This window comes from Fringilla coelebs (assembly GCF_963513975.1).
Source record: "Fringilla coelebs genome assembly, chromosome: 9".
NCBI lineage: Eukaryota > Metazoa > Chordata > Aves > Passeriformes > Fringillidae > Fringilla > Fringilla coelebs.
Genome location: NC_140067.1, coordinates 26,822,354 through 26,843,433, shown reverse-complemented (window position 1 = coordinate 26,843,433; position 21,080 = coordinate 26,822,354). Strand labels below are relative to the sequence as shown.

The window sequence follows — 21,080 nt, the reverse complement described above, 5'->3', positions numbered from 1 at the left end:
AGTAAGACTCAAACAGAAAGTTTGAAAAAAGATCAAAGTTTGCCAAGTTTTTCTAGGAGGTTCAAAAGAATATCCTCAAAAAGGCTGATTATTCTCTCAACAGGTTTACTGACATATATCTCTCCCTCCCTCCTCATGTCTGCCATCCTTTGTGCGAGTCCTGTAACCAGGATGAGTCAGCCCAGTTGACCCAACTGCATAGTCAGGTGTGAAATTGGACAATATCCAATGTATTACACATCAGTGCTGGCCCCTGACCCCTCATGTGATACCAGCATGGTGCCTTTCCATGGCATTGGTGAAAGTTGCTACAATCTTTTAAAGGAAAGATTTCTACACATCATGGTTTTCTCCTGGTGATAACCCAACCCCAGCCCAGGCACACAACCAGCAATGATGACCCAGTTCATTTGGGTCATTGTCTCCTGTTCACATTGACCATAAACAAGATACAATTTCCCAGAAAGTTATTTTTCTATATTGCCTTAATTTTTTTTTTTTTGACAAAGCTCCTGCCAGGAAATTTGTGCTTAATGTTGATGCTCCAGAAGGCCAGATAATTAAGTAGTTTGTTCTCACCCTCCATCACTGGATGGGCTAGTTCCTTCTCCAGCTAGACCAGCTTTGGCCCTGAAATTCCCAGAAACCAAGCCTGGATCTGGTGCAGTGCTCATCTTGAGAGACTTGGCTTCAGCTTGTGAACTTCACTGGGCTCTGGTGGCTCTGCTGCCATCCTGGGTTTGTGTGGCTCAGGCTTGTTCCAGAGCCCAAAAAGGAACATGAGGCTGTTACCCAAACCACACCATCCACTGTGAGATGCCATTCTGTGTAACAAGAAGCAGCACATCAAATCCTTCACACAGCAGAACACCGTGTGTGCCCATGACCCTTGCAGCCTTTCAAAGCCACCTCTTATTTCGAACCCCAAAATCCTAGAGGGAAACACAAAGGGACTTTCATCTCGTGCCCAAAATTAATTTCCCTCTGTTTCCATTCTCCAAGCCCACCTTCCCCTTGCACACTGCACTGAAACATAACCAAAGAGAAAAAGAGTCCTGAAAGGAAAAGCTGCTTTATAGCATCTATAAATGAATAATTTCAAGGAGAGAGGCCAGCCTCTCCCCAAGGGTAGCTGGGTTAGGGGAGGAAGGTACCGGGAGAGTATCCACACAAAGGTTGGGGAGAAGTCTGCTTCTGCTGCTTATCTTTGCATTGCTTTACTCTCTGATATTTGCCCTCAACCAGGCCACATGGGCATCTCAAAGTTTAGTACCAGCATAAATGCACTCTTGTCCCAAGCCCTTGCCTCCTTATCCCAGGTGAAGTGCCCTGGTGTGGGAGGCACAGCTCATGCCACCTTCACTCCCAGTGATGCACTGGTGAGGGACCAGCCAGTGGTGTCCACATGCCCACAACAGGCTCAGAGCAACCTGACAAAGTACAGCAGGAGCCAAAGTACCCTCCTGGTGCCTCAGCTCATGACCCTCACCCCAGCTCAGAGCTGCCCTCCTGCTGTGTCCCCACCATCACATCTGGGGGTGACCACACACCCTCTATCCTGTGCCCCCAGACATGCCCACAAGTTTTGACTTTACCAAACACTGCCAGCAATGAACTCTCACCCCCAAAAAAACCTTCAATTCATGCTTACACCCACTAACAGAGGGTTCTGTTCTGGGGCCAAACAAGAAGCCCATCCCTGTTTCTGCCAGCCAAGCGCTCTGGGGTGGCCATAAAACCCAACAGAGTCCCCTGGGGACCACCAGCACCTGCAGGGTCACCTTCCCCTTTCCTAAAAGGATGCCACCTATCAGGGGATGGTGGTGGCAGCTCCTTGCCCCTTCCAGAGGGGAAATGTGGGGTAAGTGGGAGGGAAGGGCTCTTTCCCTGGGAGATCCTCATGCCCAGACCCACCTCAACACCCAGCCTGCAGTTCTTCAGATGTCAGTGGCTTCTCAGAAGGATGGTGACACAAAGACCTAAACAAGCAAACAAGCAGCCCCCTGTGTGTACAGGTGTTATCCTGGAAATGTTCTTAATATGTTAAAAAATCTTTAAAAACATAAAAAATAAGAAGGGAGAGCAGAGGCAACGAAATGTCTCTAATAGATTCTGATGAACTCAAAGACAAACCACTGGAACCAAATGAGGGGGGAAAGAAAAGTAAATAAATGCATAAATAAAATCTATAATATAAATAAATAATAATATATTAAACAACCTTCCCCACCCTGTAATGAAAATGTAGCTTGGAGAATGGGATCAACGCTTGTTAACCATTGTTAACTAGTATTTTTAGTCCTGACCGCTCTTAGGCTATGTATAGTTCCTTTTTTTAATGCATTTTCTATACATTAATAAAAGATACTGAAGGAGTGAGCTGTGTGCCTGTCCAGGAGGGGGGTGGGACCAGGGTCCTCGTGCATCCAAGCCCCAACTTTATGCCAGGAGGGGACACACATTTCCTATCCCTGATCTTTGGTTATCCCATGGGAGGGGCTTAGCATGGGTTCACATTCAAGCCTGGAGGAACAGAGCAGCTGATAGACCCAGCACATGCAGTGTAACAAAAAAAACAGTGGGAGGAAGTTTTGGGGAAGCCCAGCTTTGGCTGGTGATCCCATCTCCATCCTTGTAGGTGTTCAAGACCAGGTTGGAAAAAGCCCTGAGAAACCTCGTCCAACCCCATGGGGGGCTGTCCTGGGCAGAAGGTGGGACCAGAGACTCCCAAGTGCCCCCCAGCCCAGCTAAGCTGTTAAAATAAATAGCAATAACATGGCCATGAAGTTGGGTCAGCATGGTCAGTCCTTTAACCACAGGAAGGCAGGGAGCAGGGATTTGGCCTCAGCCCAGCATGAGACATTCTGCTAATAAATTTAGCTGCTCTCATGAGCTACAGAGGCTCTTCAATTTGCAGCCAGAGAAAGCAAAGCTGTGGAATGAATGCTTGGGAGCAAAGGGAAACAACCCCAAAATCTTGAGTGAAAACCATTTGCCTGATTTAAACAGCAATCTGTTCCCAACATGATGGAAACTTCACCAAAAAACAGATTGGAAGGCTCACTCCAGCAGAATGTACTCCCAGTGGGAAACAGCAACAACAACAAAAAAACCCAAACAAAACCCCAGCACTGATTAGCAAAAATCTCTAGGATGAATATGAACTTCAGGAGATTTTGAAATCTTTCTCTTATTTCACATGAAGATATTACCCAAACCTCTTTGTTTAAAGCTTTCACATTCGACACGTAGCCAGACAGGATGAGAAAACTTGAAAGAAGCTCTTCCTCCAGACCACTTCAATATTTTCTAAATTTGACTTTGTAGAGCCAAAACAGGGGAGTTTTCTTGGTGGCAACTTCTCTTTCTGGCTCAGATTTGTGAGAGAAAAAAGGAAGTTTGTGAGAGGGGATGTCCCACCTTGGTCATGACCCTTAGTACGCCAAAAGCAAAGTGTGAAGCCTGATGGACTTGACTGTCTGGAATAAATGACCTTTTTTTGTGTCTGAAGGTAGTTAGTGCATGGAGGATCTTCATGCAAGACCTGTACATGGAGGAAGATGTGTTTGGGATGAGGAGGAAGGGTTACCTGTGCTGGTACTCATCATCCCAGTCCCACTGTGCTTTGCCAAGCAGTTCCCTGTCACAGCATATATTGCAGCTGAGATGGCCACAATACACAAAGCACCCCCACAGAGTTTTGGAAGGCTGCAAATCTGCCCTTCTGATTCTTTAGCCCAACCTTTTACACTCCTCATGCTCACACACTGCCCCTGTGTGCCCTCTGCTCCCTTTGGTGCTGGTCAGTGCCCCTGGGCACTCCATGGCTCATTGCTGTCAGTGCTGCTCACAGCTGTGCCAAATTAGGGATGTAGCCCCACTCCCAATTTCCCCAAACTGTGTCCCTACAGCTGTCCAGGGTGTTTTATTTATGGTCTCTAAGAGAAGGGCAACACCTTCCACTGTGCACCCTCAGCATGTCTGGGGCCAAGTGAGGCCCCCAGGGTCTCCATTTCCTGCAGAGAACTTCCCAAAAAGTTCACCTGGAGGAAACACAGTCTTCCTACTGCAAAAACCAGTAACAAGAGGCAGGAGTGCATCACTCAGAGGCTGGTACCTAGAGAAGGTAGGTAGCAGATACATGGGGAGCTGCAGCATCCCTCTGGATCATAACCACCTCCCAAAATCACAGTCAAGGCCAACTCCATGTTTCAGATGGGATGAGAGGGGAGTGAGGGCTGGCAAAAGCCCTTTCTAAACACTGCAAGTTTTGATTTAAGCCAAGGAAATGTTTTGCCCCATCACACTGAACCCTGGGGAGCTCCTGCCCTCTCACACGTGCCCACCACCCTCATGGCTCTGGCCCCTCTGCCCTTGCACAGCTCAGAGCCATCACCATAATCCATGGTCCCACATGTGGTGGGATCTCATACTTCCAGCCACTCCAAGAAGCCTTCCCAGGCATGCCACACTCCTCTTGGGGCACTTCCAGCCACCACAGCCCCCCCAGCTGCACTTTACACAGAGATATTTCATCACAGCCCTCTTACCAAAGTCCCCTTTTTGCATGAGTGATGCTCAGGAACTTTGTTCCAACAGCAAACATCAGGAGGGCGTACAAAGGTCCTCAGCAAGGACCTTGGGCACCCATCCCAAACCCAGAGCTCAAGCAACACATTTCCAGCAACACATCCTGCAGCCTCAGCCCAAAAAACCATGAGGGACAGGCTGGCCCAGGAGCACAGAGTGGCAGGAGGAGCTGCCATGGCTCCAGAGCAAGGCTGGAGCAGGTTGAGGAAGGGGCAGCTTTGTGCCATAGATTCAAACTGCTTTATTTCTTAGGAGATGTCATTTTTATAGCAGCTTCTTCAACATTCTCAGATTTTCATTTCCCCTCATAAGACGGCGTGTGTTCATCATCCCTTTTAAAACTCTCATTCCCATCTTTATATTTTAACTCCTGGGGCTACAGGCTCTAATGTTTAGTTATGTAGAGTGTAAAAAAATTATAAATTATGTCTTTACATCAAATCTAAATGCAAGGATTTTAAATTTTATAATTTAAATTTTATGGCTGTGTCCCCTCTCCCTGGGATGAGGAATGCTGTGAATAGCAGCCTCCAGGCTTATCCCCCTTCCCTGCGATATAGCCAGCAATTGTTCTGCTTGCAACTTGTTTCAACAAGCACAGAATCAATCCTAGAATGAGTTGGGAAGGACTTTGAAAGATGATCCAGTTCCACCCCTCTGCTATTGGCAGGGACACCTTCCACTATCCCAGGCTGCTCCAAGCCCCATCCAGCCTGGCCTGGGACACTCCAGGGGCAGCCACAGCTTCTCTGGACACCCCGTGCCAGGGCCATACCATGCTCACAGGGAAGAACTGCTTCCAATATCCCTTCTGACCCTGCCCTCTGTCAGTGGGAGCCCATCCTGCCCTTGTCCTTACAGCAGCTCTCCCTTCCCAGTGTTTTTGGGCTGCTTTCTGCTGTCAGTAGGAACATCAAAGGATGCAGCAATCCTGCAGCAGGCTTTTCCCAGCAGCATGGCTGATCCTCCTGCTCCCATCCAGGCTATCTCCCTGGCACTGCTCCTGCACAGGGACCAGGGCCTGGCGTGGCTGCTGACCAGCAGAGCAGAGCAGACCAGGATGTGGTGGGGACACAAACAGCCTCTGTTCACCACAACAGGCCTTTGTCCCCGTGCTGTCCCCTGCATTTGTCCATGTCACAACAAAAGAGGCGGTTGAAGGAAGTAACTCTGCAAATGGTCGTGAGAAAAATCCTCCTTAAAAGCAAGAGAAGGAGTGGGATGAGGTAGGAAATCCTCCCTCTAAGAAGTTCAGAAGGTGCTGGAAACAGGCACTGGGGAGAGGAGCAGCAGAGGGGCTGGGGGAGCACCAGGGGAGTACTGATCACTCCTGGGGACAGTGTCTGTGCCTGCTCCTGGTCCAATGTCCCCTGGCTGCACCCAAATCAGGCCAAAACCAGATGGCAGCTCCCTGTTCACCCCTTGGATTGGTTCCCCAGTCACAACTGCCCCTCTGCTGCCTGTGCCCCCTGTCTGAGGGAAATTTACCCCTCAAAGCACAGGAACCTGCTCTCCCTCGCAGAGGGGCAGAAAGAGGCAAAACACCCCAGGAGGAAAGGTCATGGTTGTTTTTTCCCCTCTTTCACCCACCACAATTTGCATTTCTCTCTCGGTTCCCCCCGGCGGGTGGGTGAGTTCCCAACAGGCTGCCCTGCCCCAGCCCCGACACCCAGCTGCATCCTCCCCACCGAGCCCCTGGTAGCAAACAAGATGAGGAGCAGGAAGACTTTGAAGTGTGAAGAACAAAGGTCAGACAGTCCCACCCCCAGGCAGGAGCTGAGCCCCAAGGGCAGCACAGAACATTCCAATGGCTCCCATGCCACCAGCCAAAATCCTCATGTGATCCTGAGCCAAGGGACATCGGCTCACCACAAATCTCCAGGAACAGCTTCCCCCGTGGGAGTGGCTTATGGAGGGGAACAAATAATGAAAATAATCAAAATATAGTACTAATTTGGCATCTGCATATCATTAAAAAGCAGGATTGGCTCTCCCTGCCTGCCTGAGCTAGGCTCTGGGGGAAACCAGCACTGAGGGATTGCTCCCCTTCAGCAGGGGACTGAGCCAAAGGAATGACTGTGACAGAGGGGATGGCCTGCACAACCGGTTTTTCACCTAAAAATCCACCTTGGCAGATGAGATCCAACACCCATCCAGCATGGGAAACCCCTGGGGGTGGCTGGAGGAGGCAGGAGCCACTGCTCCCTACAACTGGGGGCACCTGCTGCTCCTTGGGGGCACCAGCTGTGCCCAAGCATCGCTCGCCTCTCTGCCTTTGGTTCACACCTTCCACAAATCCTGCCCCGGGATGCTGCTGCTGCTGCTGGCCCCATTTCCGTGCTGGGGGAAGGAGCACCCCCTTCACCAAGAGGTTTTCCTTCCCTGGCTCTCCCACAACTGATCCTTGAGTGCTTCCAGAGGGGAAGGCAGCACGTCACGCTGCCGGGACTCGCCCAGCCCGGCGCTTTCCCCACCTCCCAGTGTGTCTCCTCTCCCCCCTGCCTGCCACCCGTGCTGCCTTGTAGGATTTCCTCAGGAAGGAGTTCCTGAGGGCTCACACACACAAAACAATCAGCTCTAAACAGCCACACACTGAGCTGTGCCTTGAGCAGACACCTACTGCCCTCCTCCTCACCTGCACACAGGTCCTTTATACCACAGCTTCCTCAACAAGCATCCAGCAGTATTTGAGGAGGCACCTGAGGACCCCCCTCAATCCCCACCTCAGCATTCTTCTTGTCCAAGCACCAGGGAGGGATGATCCTGCAAATCCTGACTCACTTTGGTGAGCCCAGCTGCAAAGCCTCCCATGTGATGGGTGGGCATGAAGCACCCCCAAAAACTCACCAGCTTTGGGGCATTTTCCCTAAGAGCAGCATTTGCTCCCATCCCTGCCATCGTGGGACTTAGCCCCAACACTTGAGGGCAGCTCCAAAACAGCCCTAGGTGGGACTGGGACAGCTGAGCCCAACCTACCCTTGGAGCTCCCCCTTCCTGGAGGGAACAGAGCCCAGCTGGTGCCAAGGAGGGAGAGGAGGGGATGAAGCAGCTTCTCCCAAAACACCAGCTTTGTGTTTGTCCTCCACTCGTGCGTCAAGAGCCACCATCCCATCCCACCCCTCCTCCTCATTTTCCTCCAAAGCCAGAAAATCCATTGCTGCTGCTAAATACCAAGAGCTGCTATTTTTATCCAGACCACGACCAGGGTGTGCGTTATTTTTGGTGTTTAAACTGCAGGCTTTTTTTTGTGGGAGGGGGAGAGGGAGGGGAAAAGGCAGAAGCATGGGGGAAAAATGAGAGGAATGTTTCTCTGGGAGCAGAGTTTTCCATTGCTTACTTAAAGCCAGACTAGCGTCTGCAAATAGAAATTACCACCAGAGAACAGAGGAAGCAGCTGGGAAAGAAAGGTGTGATCATGTCTGCAGTCACTCTACCACTCTCACCATGCTGAGAAAACCCCAAATAAGCTGATCCTGGCTGCCAGCTGGGTGTTATCAAGGAGTAAAGCCCACCACAGCTGTGTAACAGGGCAAACTGGTAACAAAATTAGATTAATCCAATGAAATAAGGGGGAGGCAAGAGAGTGTTCCTATCTTCAGCATGAAATAAGTAATGTTTTCAAAGTCAAATTAGGGGTTGAGGGGGGGTCTCAGGAGGAAATTGAAGTTGTCAGGGTGCTTTTTGGCATGGGAAAGGCTTTGATACAGCATGGAAATAAGGATTTTGGGAAGGATGGATGGAAAACAGGAGCTGGAGGCGGGATTTGATTTCCAGCAGGTCCGAGGCCTTGGCTCAAACTGACATCCCATGAGGTGACAGGAGCTTGCCTGGCATGGGCTCACTCAGTTCCTGTGCTTGAGGGGCACCAGCAAGCAGGGAGACAATCTGGAGCTGCAGTGATTCATCAGCAGCTGAGTCACGGCTTCCTCTCGCCCATTAAAGTTTCTGAGAAACAAAGCACGATTCCTTGGATCCCAGATATGCTACGTGCCAAACAAAACAAGGAGGTGGCAGGTTCCAAATCCCTGCAAATGTACCTTTTTTTTCATGCCACATGGGAAGGAGCCTTGGCACACCTTGCTGCAGGAGACATCCATGGGGTCAAGCATCACATGCTGTTTAGATTAATCAAAATATCTCCTACAGACCACAGTGGAATTTGAGTTGGAATTGCAAGGGACCTTTACAGGTCAGCTATGGGGAGGAGGAAGCTGGCTTAGAACAGTGGACTGATTATATTTGTACATTGATTAATTCTAAGTTTGTTAAAGTCTATCTGATGCTTCCCAGCTCAGTTTAATGGCATCAAGACTCCTTCACAGGTAGCAGCATTCCAAGACATCGGCACTAACAGTGCCCACCACCTCTGCCACATCACCACAGCACTCCTGCCTGAACCAAGAGGCTGCCAAGGCACCCTGGTCAGGGGGGCCCCCAAAAATCCAGGGAAGGTGCAAGGCCAGCAGCCCCTCCCTTGTCAAGGCCTCTGCCAAATGAAATTAGTGATAGGGAAGTGTGGAGCTCCAGTGAGGCTGTTTGCCCAGGGAATGAAGCAAATATCCCAGGTGCCAGGGACAGGCTGGGCTCTCACTTTCCCAGGCCCAGGGACAGGCACCCTTGAGCCTAATGCTTTCAGATATGCTCACCCTAGGAGAGCTCTGATAATAAATATTTTCAGTCCATCCTGTTAGAGGTGGTTCAAAGGTGGCATTGTGCTCTCTGGTGCTGTAGGGTGCTCAGGTACCCCTGAGGTGACTGTCAGCAGCCTGTGTGCCCTGGGAAGGGTGTTTTCATAGGGAAATTTGGTACCACAAAAGAGGGAATGGCTGCAGCTCAGTGAGGGGGAGAGCTGGGATGGGGTCAGGGAAGAAGGGAGAAATAAGATGGGGTGAGCTGGGATATGGAGAGATGGGATGGAATAAGTCAGGATAGGGTGAATTAGGATAAGAGAAACTGGGAGGCAGCAAGCCATATGATGCAAAGTCCAGGAATCTTCATCCTCCAGAATAAAACCAAGGGAAAAGTTCCTGGCATTAAGCAGCAAATCTTTAGGGAAAAATTGCCTGGTGTTTCCCACAGGACATAAAGAGCTGCCCCAAGGCTATCAGGAGGCACTTAGCACAAGCTGAAGCCTACAATGTGTGTTTCCGAGGATCTCTCACCTCTCCGACTCCAGCACCAGGGTGAAGGCAGCAGGACGGCAGCAGAGGCTGGCAGCCAACTCACCTCTATCCTTCTCCCCTCCTATTCCCAGAACTGCATTGCTCCTGGTGCTGCCAAGTCACAGCACTGGGAATGTGAGGCTCTTTTCCAGGAGCTTGAAGGGTCAGATAGCCCAGGCTCCACAAAATCAGCACCAAGGCTGAAGCGGCAAAGCCAAGCCACTGGCTCTGGAGCATGAAGGAGGGCAAGGAGGGCAAATGTGGGGATTTTGCAATCCAAAAGGACTCAGTCCAACCAGAAAAATTCCAGCAGAACATTTTTCTAGTTGCAGCTTGCCCAGCTGTCAGTATCTCAACACTGTGTGGAGGCCGTGGAGCCCTGGACTGGAAAGCAGCCGGGATTCAGCAATTTCTGGGTATCGCTGCCATGGTGTTAAAAAAGAAATAAGTGGGAGAGAAAGTAGCAAGTGAAGGGTGGGGGTGGCAATCCCAACGGAACTGGGAACACAGTTTGAAAATATTGAATCACAGAATCATTTAAGTCAAAAAAGCCCTCTCAGGTCATCAAGTCCAACCCTTACTCCAGCAATGCCAAGGCCACCACCAAACCCTGCACAGCCAGGAGCGCCTTCCCAGGTTGAAGCATCCATCATTATCCGTGGTTGTACAGCACCCTTAATGCTCCTGGATGCTGCATCACCTCAGGCAGTCCCTGCGATGCTCCATCACCCCCTGCCCGGCTGCAGCATCCCCTTTCCCGGGACAGAGGGCGGGTGTGATGGCGGGGCAGGAATGACAACACGCAGGGGGTGCTGATGGCGCGCTGGGAGGAGGTGAGAGGCAGCAGGCTGCCAGTGCTGCGGGGGTCCAGGGTGGTACTCCCGGCACTGCTCTTGGGGAGCTGGAGCTCTACCCTGCCCTCCCCACCCCAGCAGCGGCATCACCGCCCTGAAGTCTCCCAAAAACCCTTCTGGGAAAGCCCGGCGAGCCGCACACTCGGTTCCCTCCCTCTTCCACAGCAGGCTCGGGGCTGGTTTGTGCCCCGTGGCCGCCCCTCTGCCAGCCCAAACCCCTCGGCCGGTGCGTGCCCCGCAGCCGGGCTCGGCCGGAGGGCGGGGGGAGCCAGGTGGGGCCGGCCCGGGGGCGGAGGCGGGCGGCCCGGCCCGGCCCATTCCCCGCAGCCGCCGCACGCCGGCCGGGACCAGCGGGCGGGACGGGGCCGCGGCGCAGAGGTAGGTCGGGGGTCCGGGGAGAACCCGGGAGGGCGATCTCGGGGCTGGGCTTTATCCTGGGCGCTGTGTTACTCAAATCCAGGGTTTTTCTCGCCTTTTAGTTAATTTTTTTTAAGGCCACATCGCTCCGCGCAGCCCGGGGGGAGGGGGTGAGAACGGGGGCTGGGGAAAGAGCGATGAGCAGCAAGCAGCTCTCAGCGGACGTGTGTCCGGACAGCCCGCCTGGCACCGGGCTTTGGGGCACCCGAGCTGCACCCAAAACCGCTGTGGTTTTGAACAGCACAGAGTCCCAGAGTGGTTTGCCCGATGGGACTTTAAGAACTCCTCGTTCCAGCCCCTGCCATGGGCAGGGACACCCTCCACTAGCCCAGGCTGCTCCAAGTCCCGTCCAGCCTGGCCCTGAACGCTTCCAGGGATGGAGCATCCACTGTTTCTCAGGCAGCCCCCTGAGCCTCTTGCAACCAAAGGCACAAGTGATTGACCCCAGGGAGGGCCATGGCTGGAGGCTCTGCCCGCCCGGTCCGTAGTTCGGAGGAGCCCAGGATGGCTCCGAGGAGCTCCCGGTGCATCCAGGGATGACAGTGGCGCTCGCCTCAACTCAGAACTGATTTTTTGGCCACAGTCTCGGTGATCGGGGGCCCACGGCAGCCGCGCGTGTGCAGACGGCGATGACGAGTGGGCTCCAGGCAGCAGCTTGCAAAATAGTTTCACTTTAACCCTGTTATCCAACATCCATATCAGTAGTTTTCCAAATCGCTCCCTTTAGGGAATGAAAGCATTTACGCGTGGCTTCTGGCAGGAAGGTTTGATGGTGGTGGGGACGGGATGAAGCTTCAGCTGGTCGTGTTTGCTGGGTGGTGGCTTTTGGTGTTTGTCTTTTACGTTTGAGGAAGGTCTCTGTAGCCTGCTGCGAGTTCTGGGAGACCGGCGGCAAAACCCTTCTTAGTCACCATTTCCGAAACAGCAACGTGCAATCCCTGCTAAGGAAACTGCTCACCCTCGGTGTCAGGTTTCATCCCGTTTTCCTTTAAGTCTGCAGGTGCAAGCAGGGAAAATAGGTGCCACTGTGTGACAGCATAGCTGTGTCCCTGCTGGGTGGATCAGGGAGCTCAGAGGCTGTAACAAAAATTAGCCTCTCCCTGCCTGAACCACAGCTGTCACTGCAATGGAAAGTTGGTATAAAACTGACATAATGCCAGTAACAGACGGAAATGGTTGTTTAATAGTGGGATTCCTGCTTTGCACTCCTTAGCATCAACTGCACGAAGTGTGGTCTCGTCTGTGTGAAGGAAATGGGGGTGGCTGTAGGTCAGTAATTTCATTTCACCTCCGCAGGTCATGAGTTGCAGCTGACCACAGAGCAAAGGAGTGTTGAAATAGTCTAGAAATACTTGGGGCACACCCCACAGGTCAGTTGCCCCCAGAGCTGCTGCTGCTCTCAGTGTGGATGCAGCACCTTAGAGCAGCCACGCTCCTGCATGAGTCAGGAGGCATCTCAGCTGAGAGGAGCAGGTCGAGCTTTGTTAGGTTGGAGGAAACTTCATGAAGACATAAAGCCTGTTGAAGGTTGGGCCTAAAGAACTTAACTGGCAGAATGAGCTCCAGCTCTCTCCCCTCTGCCACGGTGACACAGCACAGCAGTTCCAGTAACTGCAGCTTTTCTGCAAACTCTACCTCCATCCCATCGCTGCGGTTGCTCTGCAGCGCACAGGATGTGGACAAACCAGCATTGCCAAGGCAACCCCCTCTGTTTTGGTTTCCCCATGCACAGCCTGGCAGCCCTTACCCCTCCAGCTCAGCCAGGCAAGCCCTGCATGCCAACGGTTTGTGGTGCCATCGCAAGCCGTCCCTCAAAAGGACCTTGTTTTCCACCCACGGCCTCCCATAACTGCAGAGGAGTGGCAGATGCTCCCCACCCTTGCAAACCAGCTCTCTTGAAGCCAGTGTGGATTAAAGAACCTCATGCTGGATGTGCAATGTTGATTAAAACTTACACAAGTGGCACGAAGCCCTGTCGTGCAGAGCTGCCATCAGCTGGAGCCATCCATCCCTGGCCACAGGAGTTCCCAGGCCAGTTTCCATGTCAGCTCTGCCAGCACCAAAAACAAAGAGCTCATTTAGCAGGATGCTTCACAGCCCTCTCTGAGACACAGCCCTGTCTCCCAGTACCTCCCTGGCCCTGTTTTTCGGTCCCATATCTTGACCCAAAAAATTCAGGTGGCCTCCCAATGGCAGCTCCACATGCTTGCAGCAAGCAGTTCACACCCATCTTGGACCACAGCATGTTCATCTCTAACGGGAGATGTCACCAAATTGAGCAGCAGCATGGAGATTCCTAAATGCAGCTCCTCATGGTGCACTCAGGTTTTCAGCTGGCAATGGGTGGCCTTGGCCCTCTGCCCTTGGAGTTGCTGCATCCAAACACATCAGTTTTTCTACTTTCCCCTCCCCCCCAATTTTTTTTTTTTAATATGAAACTGAAGAATCCCATTATTTAGCACACAGACATCCCTTCATCTAGAAAACAAAAAGCAATGCACACACCAGAAAGAAAAGGCATTTCAAAACCAGCTGCATGGCCATGGCCCTGGGATTTGGGTGCTGCTTGGTCAAGGCAGGGGCAGGTACCTCCACCTTCCCCTTCCAAGGGATGCACATTCAGCTTGCCCAGGGTGGCCACATGTCCCCAGCTGGGCACTCCCCAGTGACATCAGCCAGGGCCTCTGCAGTGCATTCAGCTCCAGTTTAAAGTGGAAACAAATCAAATCAAAGGGTTTTGCTTTTTTTTATCTCCCTGTTCTTTTTTCCTCTGCAAACAATTAATTACAAGTTTAAAAGGAAGTTCCAGCCCTCCTTCCCTACCCAGAAGTTTAGAGGCAATAAATATAAAGCAGTTCAGTGCTGGAATAAAACTCTACATCCTGTTTTGTCTGAAATTAAGGCAGTTGTTGTTTGGAGATTGTATGGGTTTTTTACTTCTTTTTTGGAGTCCAGTGTATCATAGGCATCCTGTATTCCTGCCTGGATAATGAGCTGTCAGGATACTTATGGATAAGTGGCAAACCTACATCACATGGATGATTACACTGAAGAAAAGCTGCTCTGTTTATTTATGTTGCAGTGGAACCTTTACTACAGCTGCCCCAATAAAACAGACCTAGGTGAAGATGAAGGTCAGGACAGGGAGGAGGCTTTAAGAAGTGGCTCTCACTTATCTCCCCTGTGAGCAAAAGCAGATCTGGGATGCTCCCAGTTGGCTCCAGGCAGGAGCTAGGCAGAGGGTAGATAAGATTTGGGTCTCTGAGTGGTAGCCTGTGATTTCTCAGGTGGGGATATTGATGATATTTCTGTCCTCTGTTGAATAGTGGAATGAAGGAATGTGAGGAAAAGCCAGTTTTGATGCAGCAGACTGGACCAAAATCCAGTAATAATAATAGTAGTAATAACAATAATCATAATAAACTTCTTCCAGCCAAAGCCAAAACCACCTCCCAGAGCACTGCATTTCATTTGGTAAATCTCAAATGAAAATTTTTTTAGAAAGGCACCCAGAGAAATTCATGTTCAAAAGAGAAACCACCAGCTAATTGGGGCCAGCTCAGCTGTGTGCTCATGCAAATCAAAACAATAAATCCACAGTGGTCAGTCTGTTTCTGAGGGACACAGAAAAACCCCTTATTTTTAACAGAATCTGAGCACTTGTGGAATCCCAAATCGAGAGCTTGGCATCTACGCTGAGGGGTTCAGCTCTCGAGGTCCTGACAGTCAGGTCTGAAAGCCAGCAGCCAGGGGACACCAGTGAAACCAGCCCCTGTACAGTTCTGGTGGTCCCAGGACAGCATTTTGGAAGGCAGGTTTTCCCTTGGGAGCTGGTTTTTGGGGGGCTGCCCAGGAGTTCCTGCCCAAGCAGCATCACAAGGGCTGTGGTTAGGGCTGGGTGGGACCGTGGCTGCCTTTTTGGGCGAGGCTGGTGGCTTGGGCTTCCTTTAGGAGTGGGGTGGAATGGCACAGCGAGGCAGAAGGAAGCACAGCGGTGCTAGCTGGAGAATGCTAAAACTCTCCATACAAGAGAACATCCCTTAGCAGGTACCAAACAAGGAATAAATGAGATGCAAAGCAAGGAAGGGCAGTGCTGCAGACAAGGAGGATTCAGCCAAAACCAGCCAAAACCAGCCTGGGTCCCTCTCCTATCCCTCCCTCAACGTCCCCAAGGTCTGTGAGAGCTGCCAGAAGAAAAGATACAGAGTTACAGGGTGGAGCAACCCCTGTAGGACACCTTTGGTGTTCAGGCTGCACCTCTCAAGATTTTTTGTTTTCCTTTTACCGTGCCTCAGTTTCCCCTCCTGGGCATGTGGGGATTTAAGCATTCCCTCAAGAGGCTGCAGGGCTTGAATCCCAAAGTCTGGCAAAGACACTGCTGAGCAAGGGTGAAATAGGGTGTTGGAGCCTGGTACTGCCCCTGCCAGCTCTGCATCTGTACAACCTCTCATTTAGTGACCCCTGTGTTGCACCAGAACTGCAAACTTGCAGCACAAAGGCCCCTGCTCTACTCAGATGCTTTGCCTGGCCACAGGAGGGGAAGAAAGATGTGAGCAGAGGCAGCAGCTCCCTGCCCCTGCAGGAGAGCTTCCCTCAGAGCCCTGGCACTCAGCAGCACCTCTCCCTCCCTGAGGGAGGAGGAAAACCTTACGTCAAGCCACAGAAATGCTTCTCAGCCCTACCCAAACCCTTGGAGCAATTCCCAGGTGAGGCACAGCAGCAGCAACTCCTCCACCCCAGCCAACCCTTATCCTCCCCTGCTGCTGCCTTTGTGGCCAGCCCTGGGTACATGGAGCTGTGGGTGCAGGGCTGCTCACTGGGCTCTACCTGTGAGCCTTACTGACCACAGTCCTCATCCAAAACACAGCCAGGGTTCAGCCACAGCCCCCACACCAAACCTGCTGGCAGTGCCCAGGGTGCCAGGGCAGCAGGAACAGACCCTGCCTCTGTGCTGCCCATCCCAGACCATGGGCCCTGAGGAACAGCCTGGCCAAAGATGCCCTATCCCAGGATTGGGAATAAGGAGGGACCTGTGACATGTGGAGTCCTGGCTCCTGTGGCAGTACTGTGTTTCCACAATGGTCACTTGCCTGTACATCAGGCAAGTCCTTTCCTAGAGAGTAAAGCTTCTCCTACAGACAATATTTCATCTGTTATGGAACAAGCCCTGCAAAGGGCTAATAAGAACTCCATGCTGTGATTGCTCAGCCAGAGCTGATGTGTAAATCCAAATGGGCAGTATTAGGGGCTTGGCTAAATTCCCAGGTAAGTAGGGATGCCCAAAGCCCTCCTCACCCATCCCCACAATCAAGAACAAGCCCCAGGAGATAGGAGGCTGTGTTTCTCAGATGAAGACATCCAAAGGGACATAGCAGGCAGCACAGTCCGTCCCCCATGGCTCCAGGCCCCCCAAGGCAGGAGACATCTTACCCTGTGGAGGCTTCTGGCAGCTCCATGGAGAAAACTGCTGAGGGAGCAGGCACCTGATCCATGTGGTTTCTTGTCTCTGCAGGCACCATCCAAGGACTCTTGTGGACCCACTAGCTGCTTACAGGAGCTGAGCATATCTCAAGGTGCCTCAAGCAGAGGGAGCAGCACAGGCAGCCTGCTCAGGAGCTGACATGCAGCAGAAGATCAGCTCTTTCTTTAATTCCATCTTGGAGCTCATCCGTACCAAGCATGAGGAAGGCATCTTCAACACCGTCTGCCTGGTCGTGCTCTTGGGTCTACCCTTTGTTGTTCTCCTGGCTTTCATTTTCATCTGCTGCCACTGCTGCTTCTGCAGAAGGAGGGGAGAAAGCACAGGGAAAGGTGGGCCCAGCAGCAACGGGCAGCTGCATGCTGAGAGGAACAAGAAGAAAAAGAAGAAGAAGAAGAAGCAGGATGAAGAGGACCTGTGGATCTCAGCTCAGCCCAAGCTGCTCTTGCTGGACAAGAGACCCTCCTTGCCCATCTAGCAGACAGGAGGGTGTTCAGGTCCTCTCCTCTGAGATGCCACCATTCCTTTCACCTGTGCACCCGGAGGGGCGAGGAGATACCAAAGCTGCTGCCACTTTTTGGTGACTTTCAACAGAGGCTGACCCCAGCATGCTGAAGGGCCAACAGGAAACAAGGCACAGGCTGTGCAAGCCTCTTCTCCCCCACCATGACAGCATGCCCCGGGGCAGAGACCCCTGCAAGGGACAGGTGAGCACACAAGGGTGACCTGCCACGGCTCCTACGTCCCTCCTGCCACCAGCACAGTGCACACACGTGGGGCTGGCACACAGCAAAGGCCGTGCCAGGCTCTCCCTCTGCACTCAGCTGCCAGCACAGGACAGTGCTCACCCACAGACCAAGCCACCTGCACACTCCCCCTGCACAACACAGACTGCTGTGAGTGAAGCAGGCACAGACACACCTCCTTTCTTGCCCTGCCATGGAGATGGCACAGCTTCACTGTCGAGGCTCCGTCCAAACCCAGCTCGCTTCATAGGCTCAAAGCTGAGTTACCCCGCAGCCCAAAGATGTGCCATCCACCAGGCCACCAAACCAAAGTCTCTGGTGAGCACCTGAAGCTACATGCCCTCAGCACAACCTTAGAGACCTCAGACAGCATGCTAAGGCAGCACAGCAGAAGGATGCCTTGCCACCTAGGCTAGAGGCAGGCAGGAGAGAGGAGGCTGCCAGACTAGCCCTTTTGCACCAGCACTTGAGAAAACACCTTCCTTGAAAGACTGTTTTTTACAAACTTGCCATTAAAGAGCTCACCATGCTACTGCAGGAGCAGAAACACAACCTGAGGCTGTGTAAAAGCTTTGCTATGGGCATTAGAGTTATTTATTGAATGACTACTAAAGAAGAGCAGGACCAAAGGCCCCTCTGGAGCAGGGCCAGGGACATGGAAGCAGTATTGAAGCAGCAGACATGATTTCCTGGCACATTCAGCTATCACCTCTCCCTGCAGCCCTTGTGCCATGTGTCACACACACTCAGACCCATGAGCAGGTGCTGCCCCAGCTGATGCCAGCTCTGTGTGCTGCACTGAACGTTTCTGGATGGCTGTCAGGCTGAACAGCTCTGGGATTTTGAATGTGCTGTAGAAGCAAAGTAAATTCCATGTGCACAGTCATCCCTTACACAGGGATACATTATGCAGCCAGACTCTGCACCTCTCTCCATGTTCTGGAAAGACAGTTCAGCTGGGCACAGCAGCTAACAGGACCACACAGAGCTCTCATCATCCCTGCTCTGCTTCCCACCTGCCCTACCCTGGCTTGTGTTCCCATCCTGTATCCCTTGAGCTCCTGTCCTCTCCACTCTGCCCCACCAGGCTCTGTCTCCCCCATCTCTCTTTCCATTGAGGGATGCATGTGTGTGATGAGAAGCCTCATCACATCTGGGTTTTGCCCTGTCTGTACACTGGATGTCTTCCTTCCATTTTCTTCCTGTTCTTAAGCCGCTGGAGCAGACCAGAGCTGCCAGCCAGAGCCAGGCATCTGGGGAACAAGCAGCCAAACCCACGTGGGCAAGCCTGGACAGAGCTGCTGGGCACAGCTGCTTCCAGCCCAGGCAAGGGTGATGCCACCTTCCCCTCAGTTGGAGGACAAAGCCACCAGCTGGAAGCAGCTGTTTGTGCCACCCAGTCCCAGCACAGGCTGTTCTGTCCAATGCAGGCTGTGATGGTCACATCATGTCACAGGGTTTGGCTGTGTGTCACAGGGTTTTGTGTGAGGCTGGGCTCCTCCTCACACAGCCCTTTAAATTGACCCCATATGTGCCTTATTTTCCAGTTTGCTTTGTCACCATTGAAATTAGTGACTCCCTTCTGCTCCAAAACAGGAAGCAACATATAATGGTATAAAAATTAGGATTTGCCACATGTCATGCTAGGAAACGCAGAAATAGCTCTGATCTCTGTCCCAAGCTCCCAGTCTAGCCAAGATCCTGGAGAACTAGCACTGCTCTTGTATTTTTCCTCCTTCCTTCCCTCCTTTCCCCATCCAAGTGCTTTTCTCAGCCCTCCTGCCTCCACACTCACCGGGTGGCCAAAGGAGCCAGGTGCTGTGATCCAGAGGCAGGAGCAGCCCTGGAGGCAGGGTGGTGCTGCCTGGAGGAATAAAAAAAAATCAGAGTAAAGGGAAACACGGTGGGAGGGCAGAGGCTCAGCCAAACAAGCAGGGGCACGGAGGCAGTGAGCACTGTCAGAGTACAGCCTACCTGGTGTGGAGGTGCCAGGCTTTGCAGGGCTGCCTGCAGGAAGGCTTTTCTCCACAAAGCAGAGCAAGTAACTCTTCAGGTGAGGGCAACCAATTCCTACAAGAATGAGAGAACTGTCAGGAAAATGTGAGCTTTGGATCACACATATCTTCAGATCCAGGCTTTGGGGCGTTCAGAGCTAGGTCTGAATTTCAAGGGCTCCCCAAAGTCATCATTCAAACCACCCCTGGGCTGGGCAGGGAAGGACCAGGACACAACCCTGCCCTGATCCATCCAACCAGTGGATGGCCTGAGCCTCCACACTCCCTAAAGCTGGGGGCTGGCTTCCTTGGTGTCTGCTGTTTGGGCCAAACCATGCACTGAATCAGCTGCTTCTGGAGGAAAAAGCAAAAGAGCAGCAGAAGCCTGAGGTGCACTGGAAGCTGTTATCCACCAGCTGGGCAGCTGGAACCCTGCAGCCCCCACATTACCAAGGGGACAGAGATGCACAGTACAGAAACTCCACTGCATGGCCCCTGCTCTCCAGACACCCCAGCCCTGCCTCCCACAGCTGCATTTCAGTATCAACCTTCCATTTTCCTGAACAAGTCCATGCAACAGGGAACAACAACAAAACAAATCTTGTGCAATTTTTTTTTTAACCAAAAATAAATGACTCAAACTGCAAACAAACACTGTATTTCGATCTCTTGGTCATGTGTTTATTTTCTTGGGGAAATCTTTCCTGTATCTGTGTCCTGGCTGTAGATAAGACACAGGGAGAGCTCAGCAGTAGAGGCTGTGCACTCTCTGCCTGCAGCCAGCTGTGCAGCTTGGAGATTTTTTTTTAAAGGAACAGCTTAACTTAATCAAGTTAATGGCCTTACTTTGTTAATGAGCACAGCCAAGCTGCTCTACCCAAGGGCAAGAAGTAGTGGGAAGAACAAAACAGTTGTGCTGTGGCAGGTAGGTGGGCTGCAGGTTTGTTTTTTCTTACAGAGGATCAGCAGCACAGACTAGTTAACCCCAGTTGATTTTGATCAGACAAGTATTTCACAGTGTCTGCAGCTTGCTGGGCAGAGCCTTTCCAAATCCTGCACCATGGAGCTCTGCCTCCATGAGGGCAAAAAATGAAAACCTGCTTCTCAGCCAGATGAGGCACCAAGCTGCCCCTTAGCCACAAGGCTGAGGCTCCGGAAGAGGCTGGTGAAAAGAGGAGTGAAGAGCACAGAGGAGCAGCTAGAAATGGCAGGGGCCCACTTCCGGAGTAAAAAGGAGCTTCTTGCTTCTCTCCAGATGTTAGACACTGGATTTAGGGCAAGGGGTTCTTGGGTAGCCTGAGCTACAAGGGGTAAGGATAGTTCCAGGGTCCTAGGTTAGATATATGCAGTGGCTGAGGTGAAGTTTAGCATCCTGGAGCAGTCTAAAAGATTGAAGGGAAGCAAAAATGCCCACTAAATCCCTCTATGATGGAAGAACTGGATCCTTGCTGACTATTCCACTATTGATTCAGAAAACAAAGCATAGAGCAGTGACCAAAAGTAACTGCACTGCTTTCCAAGCAAGTGTCCAGTGCAGGAAGACACTTCAGATTTCTCTCCAAATCACAACACAGAAACACAGTATCTTTGGGAAGAGGCATCCTCTCTTCCTGGGGGAATACAGCAACATTTCTCTGGGGTCCCAGAAACAGCAGGTATGTCACAACAGGTGGGTGCTGGCTGGTAGGACCCAGCTACAAGACAATCCTCATCAACACAGCAATGCCAAATCAGTGTGGATCCTTCTGGGATTCAAATTCTGCCAGTATATAAACTTCTAGGTGATCTCAGAGCGAGGCAGAGCTTTTGAGAATGTGTTGACCCTCCAACATCACTGT

General features: G+C 51.8%; 1 protein-coding gene across 1 annotated transcript; it reads left to right on the top strand.

The window, feature by feature from the left end:
- The first annotated feature begins 10,936 nt into the window (after positions 1 to 10,936).
- On the top strand, positions 10,937 to 19,837 carry KIAA0040. Its single transcript, XM_084210989.1, has 2 exons — positions 10,937 to 10,984; positions 16,536 to 19,837. The coding sequence occupies exon 2, from the start codon at positions 16,645 to 16,647 to the stop codon at positions 16,978 to 16,980; it is 336 nt and encodes a 111-aa protein (XP_084067115.1). The 5' UTR covers positions 10,937 to 10,984; positions 16,536 to 16,644; the 3' UTR covers positions 16,981 to 19,837.
- Positions 19,838 to 21,080: the final 1,243 nt, after the last annotated feature.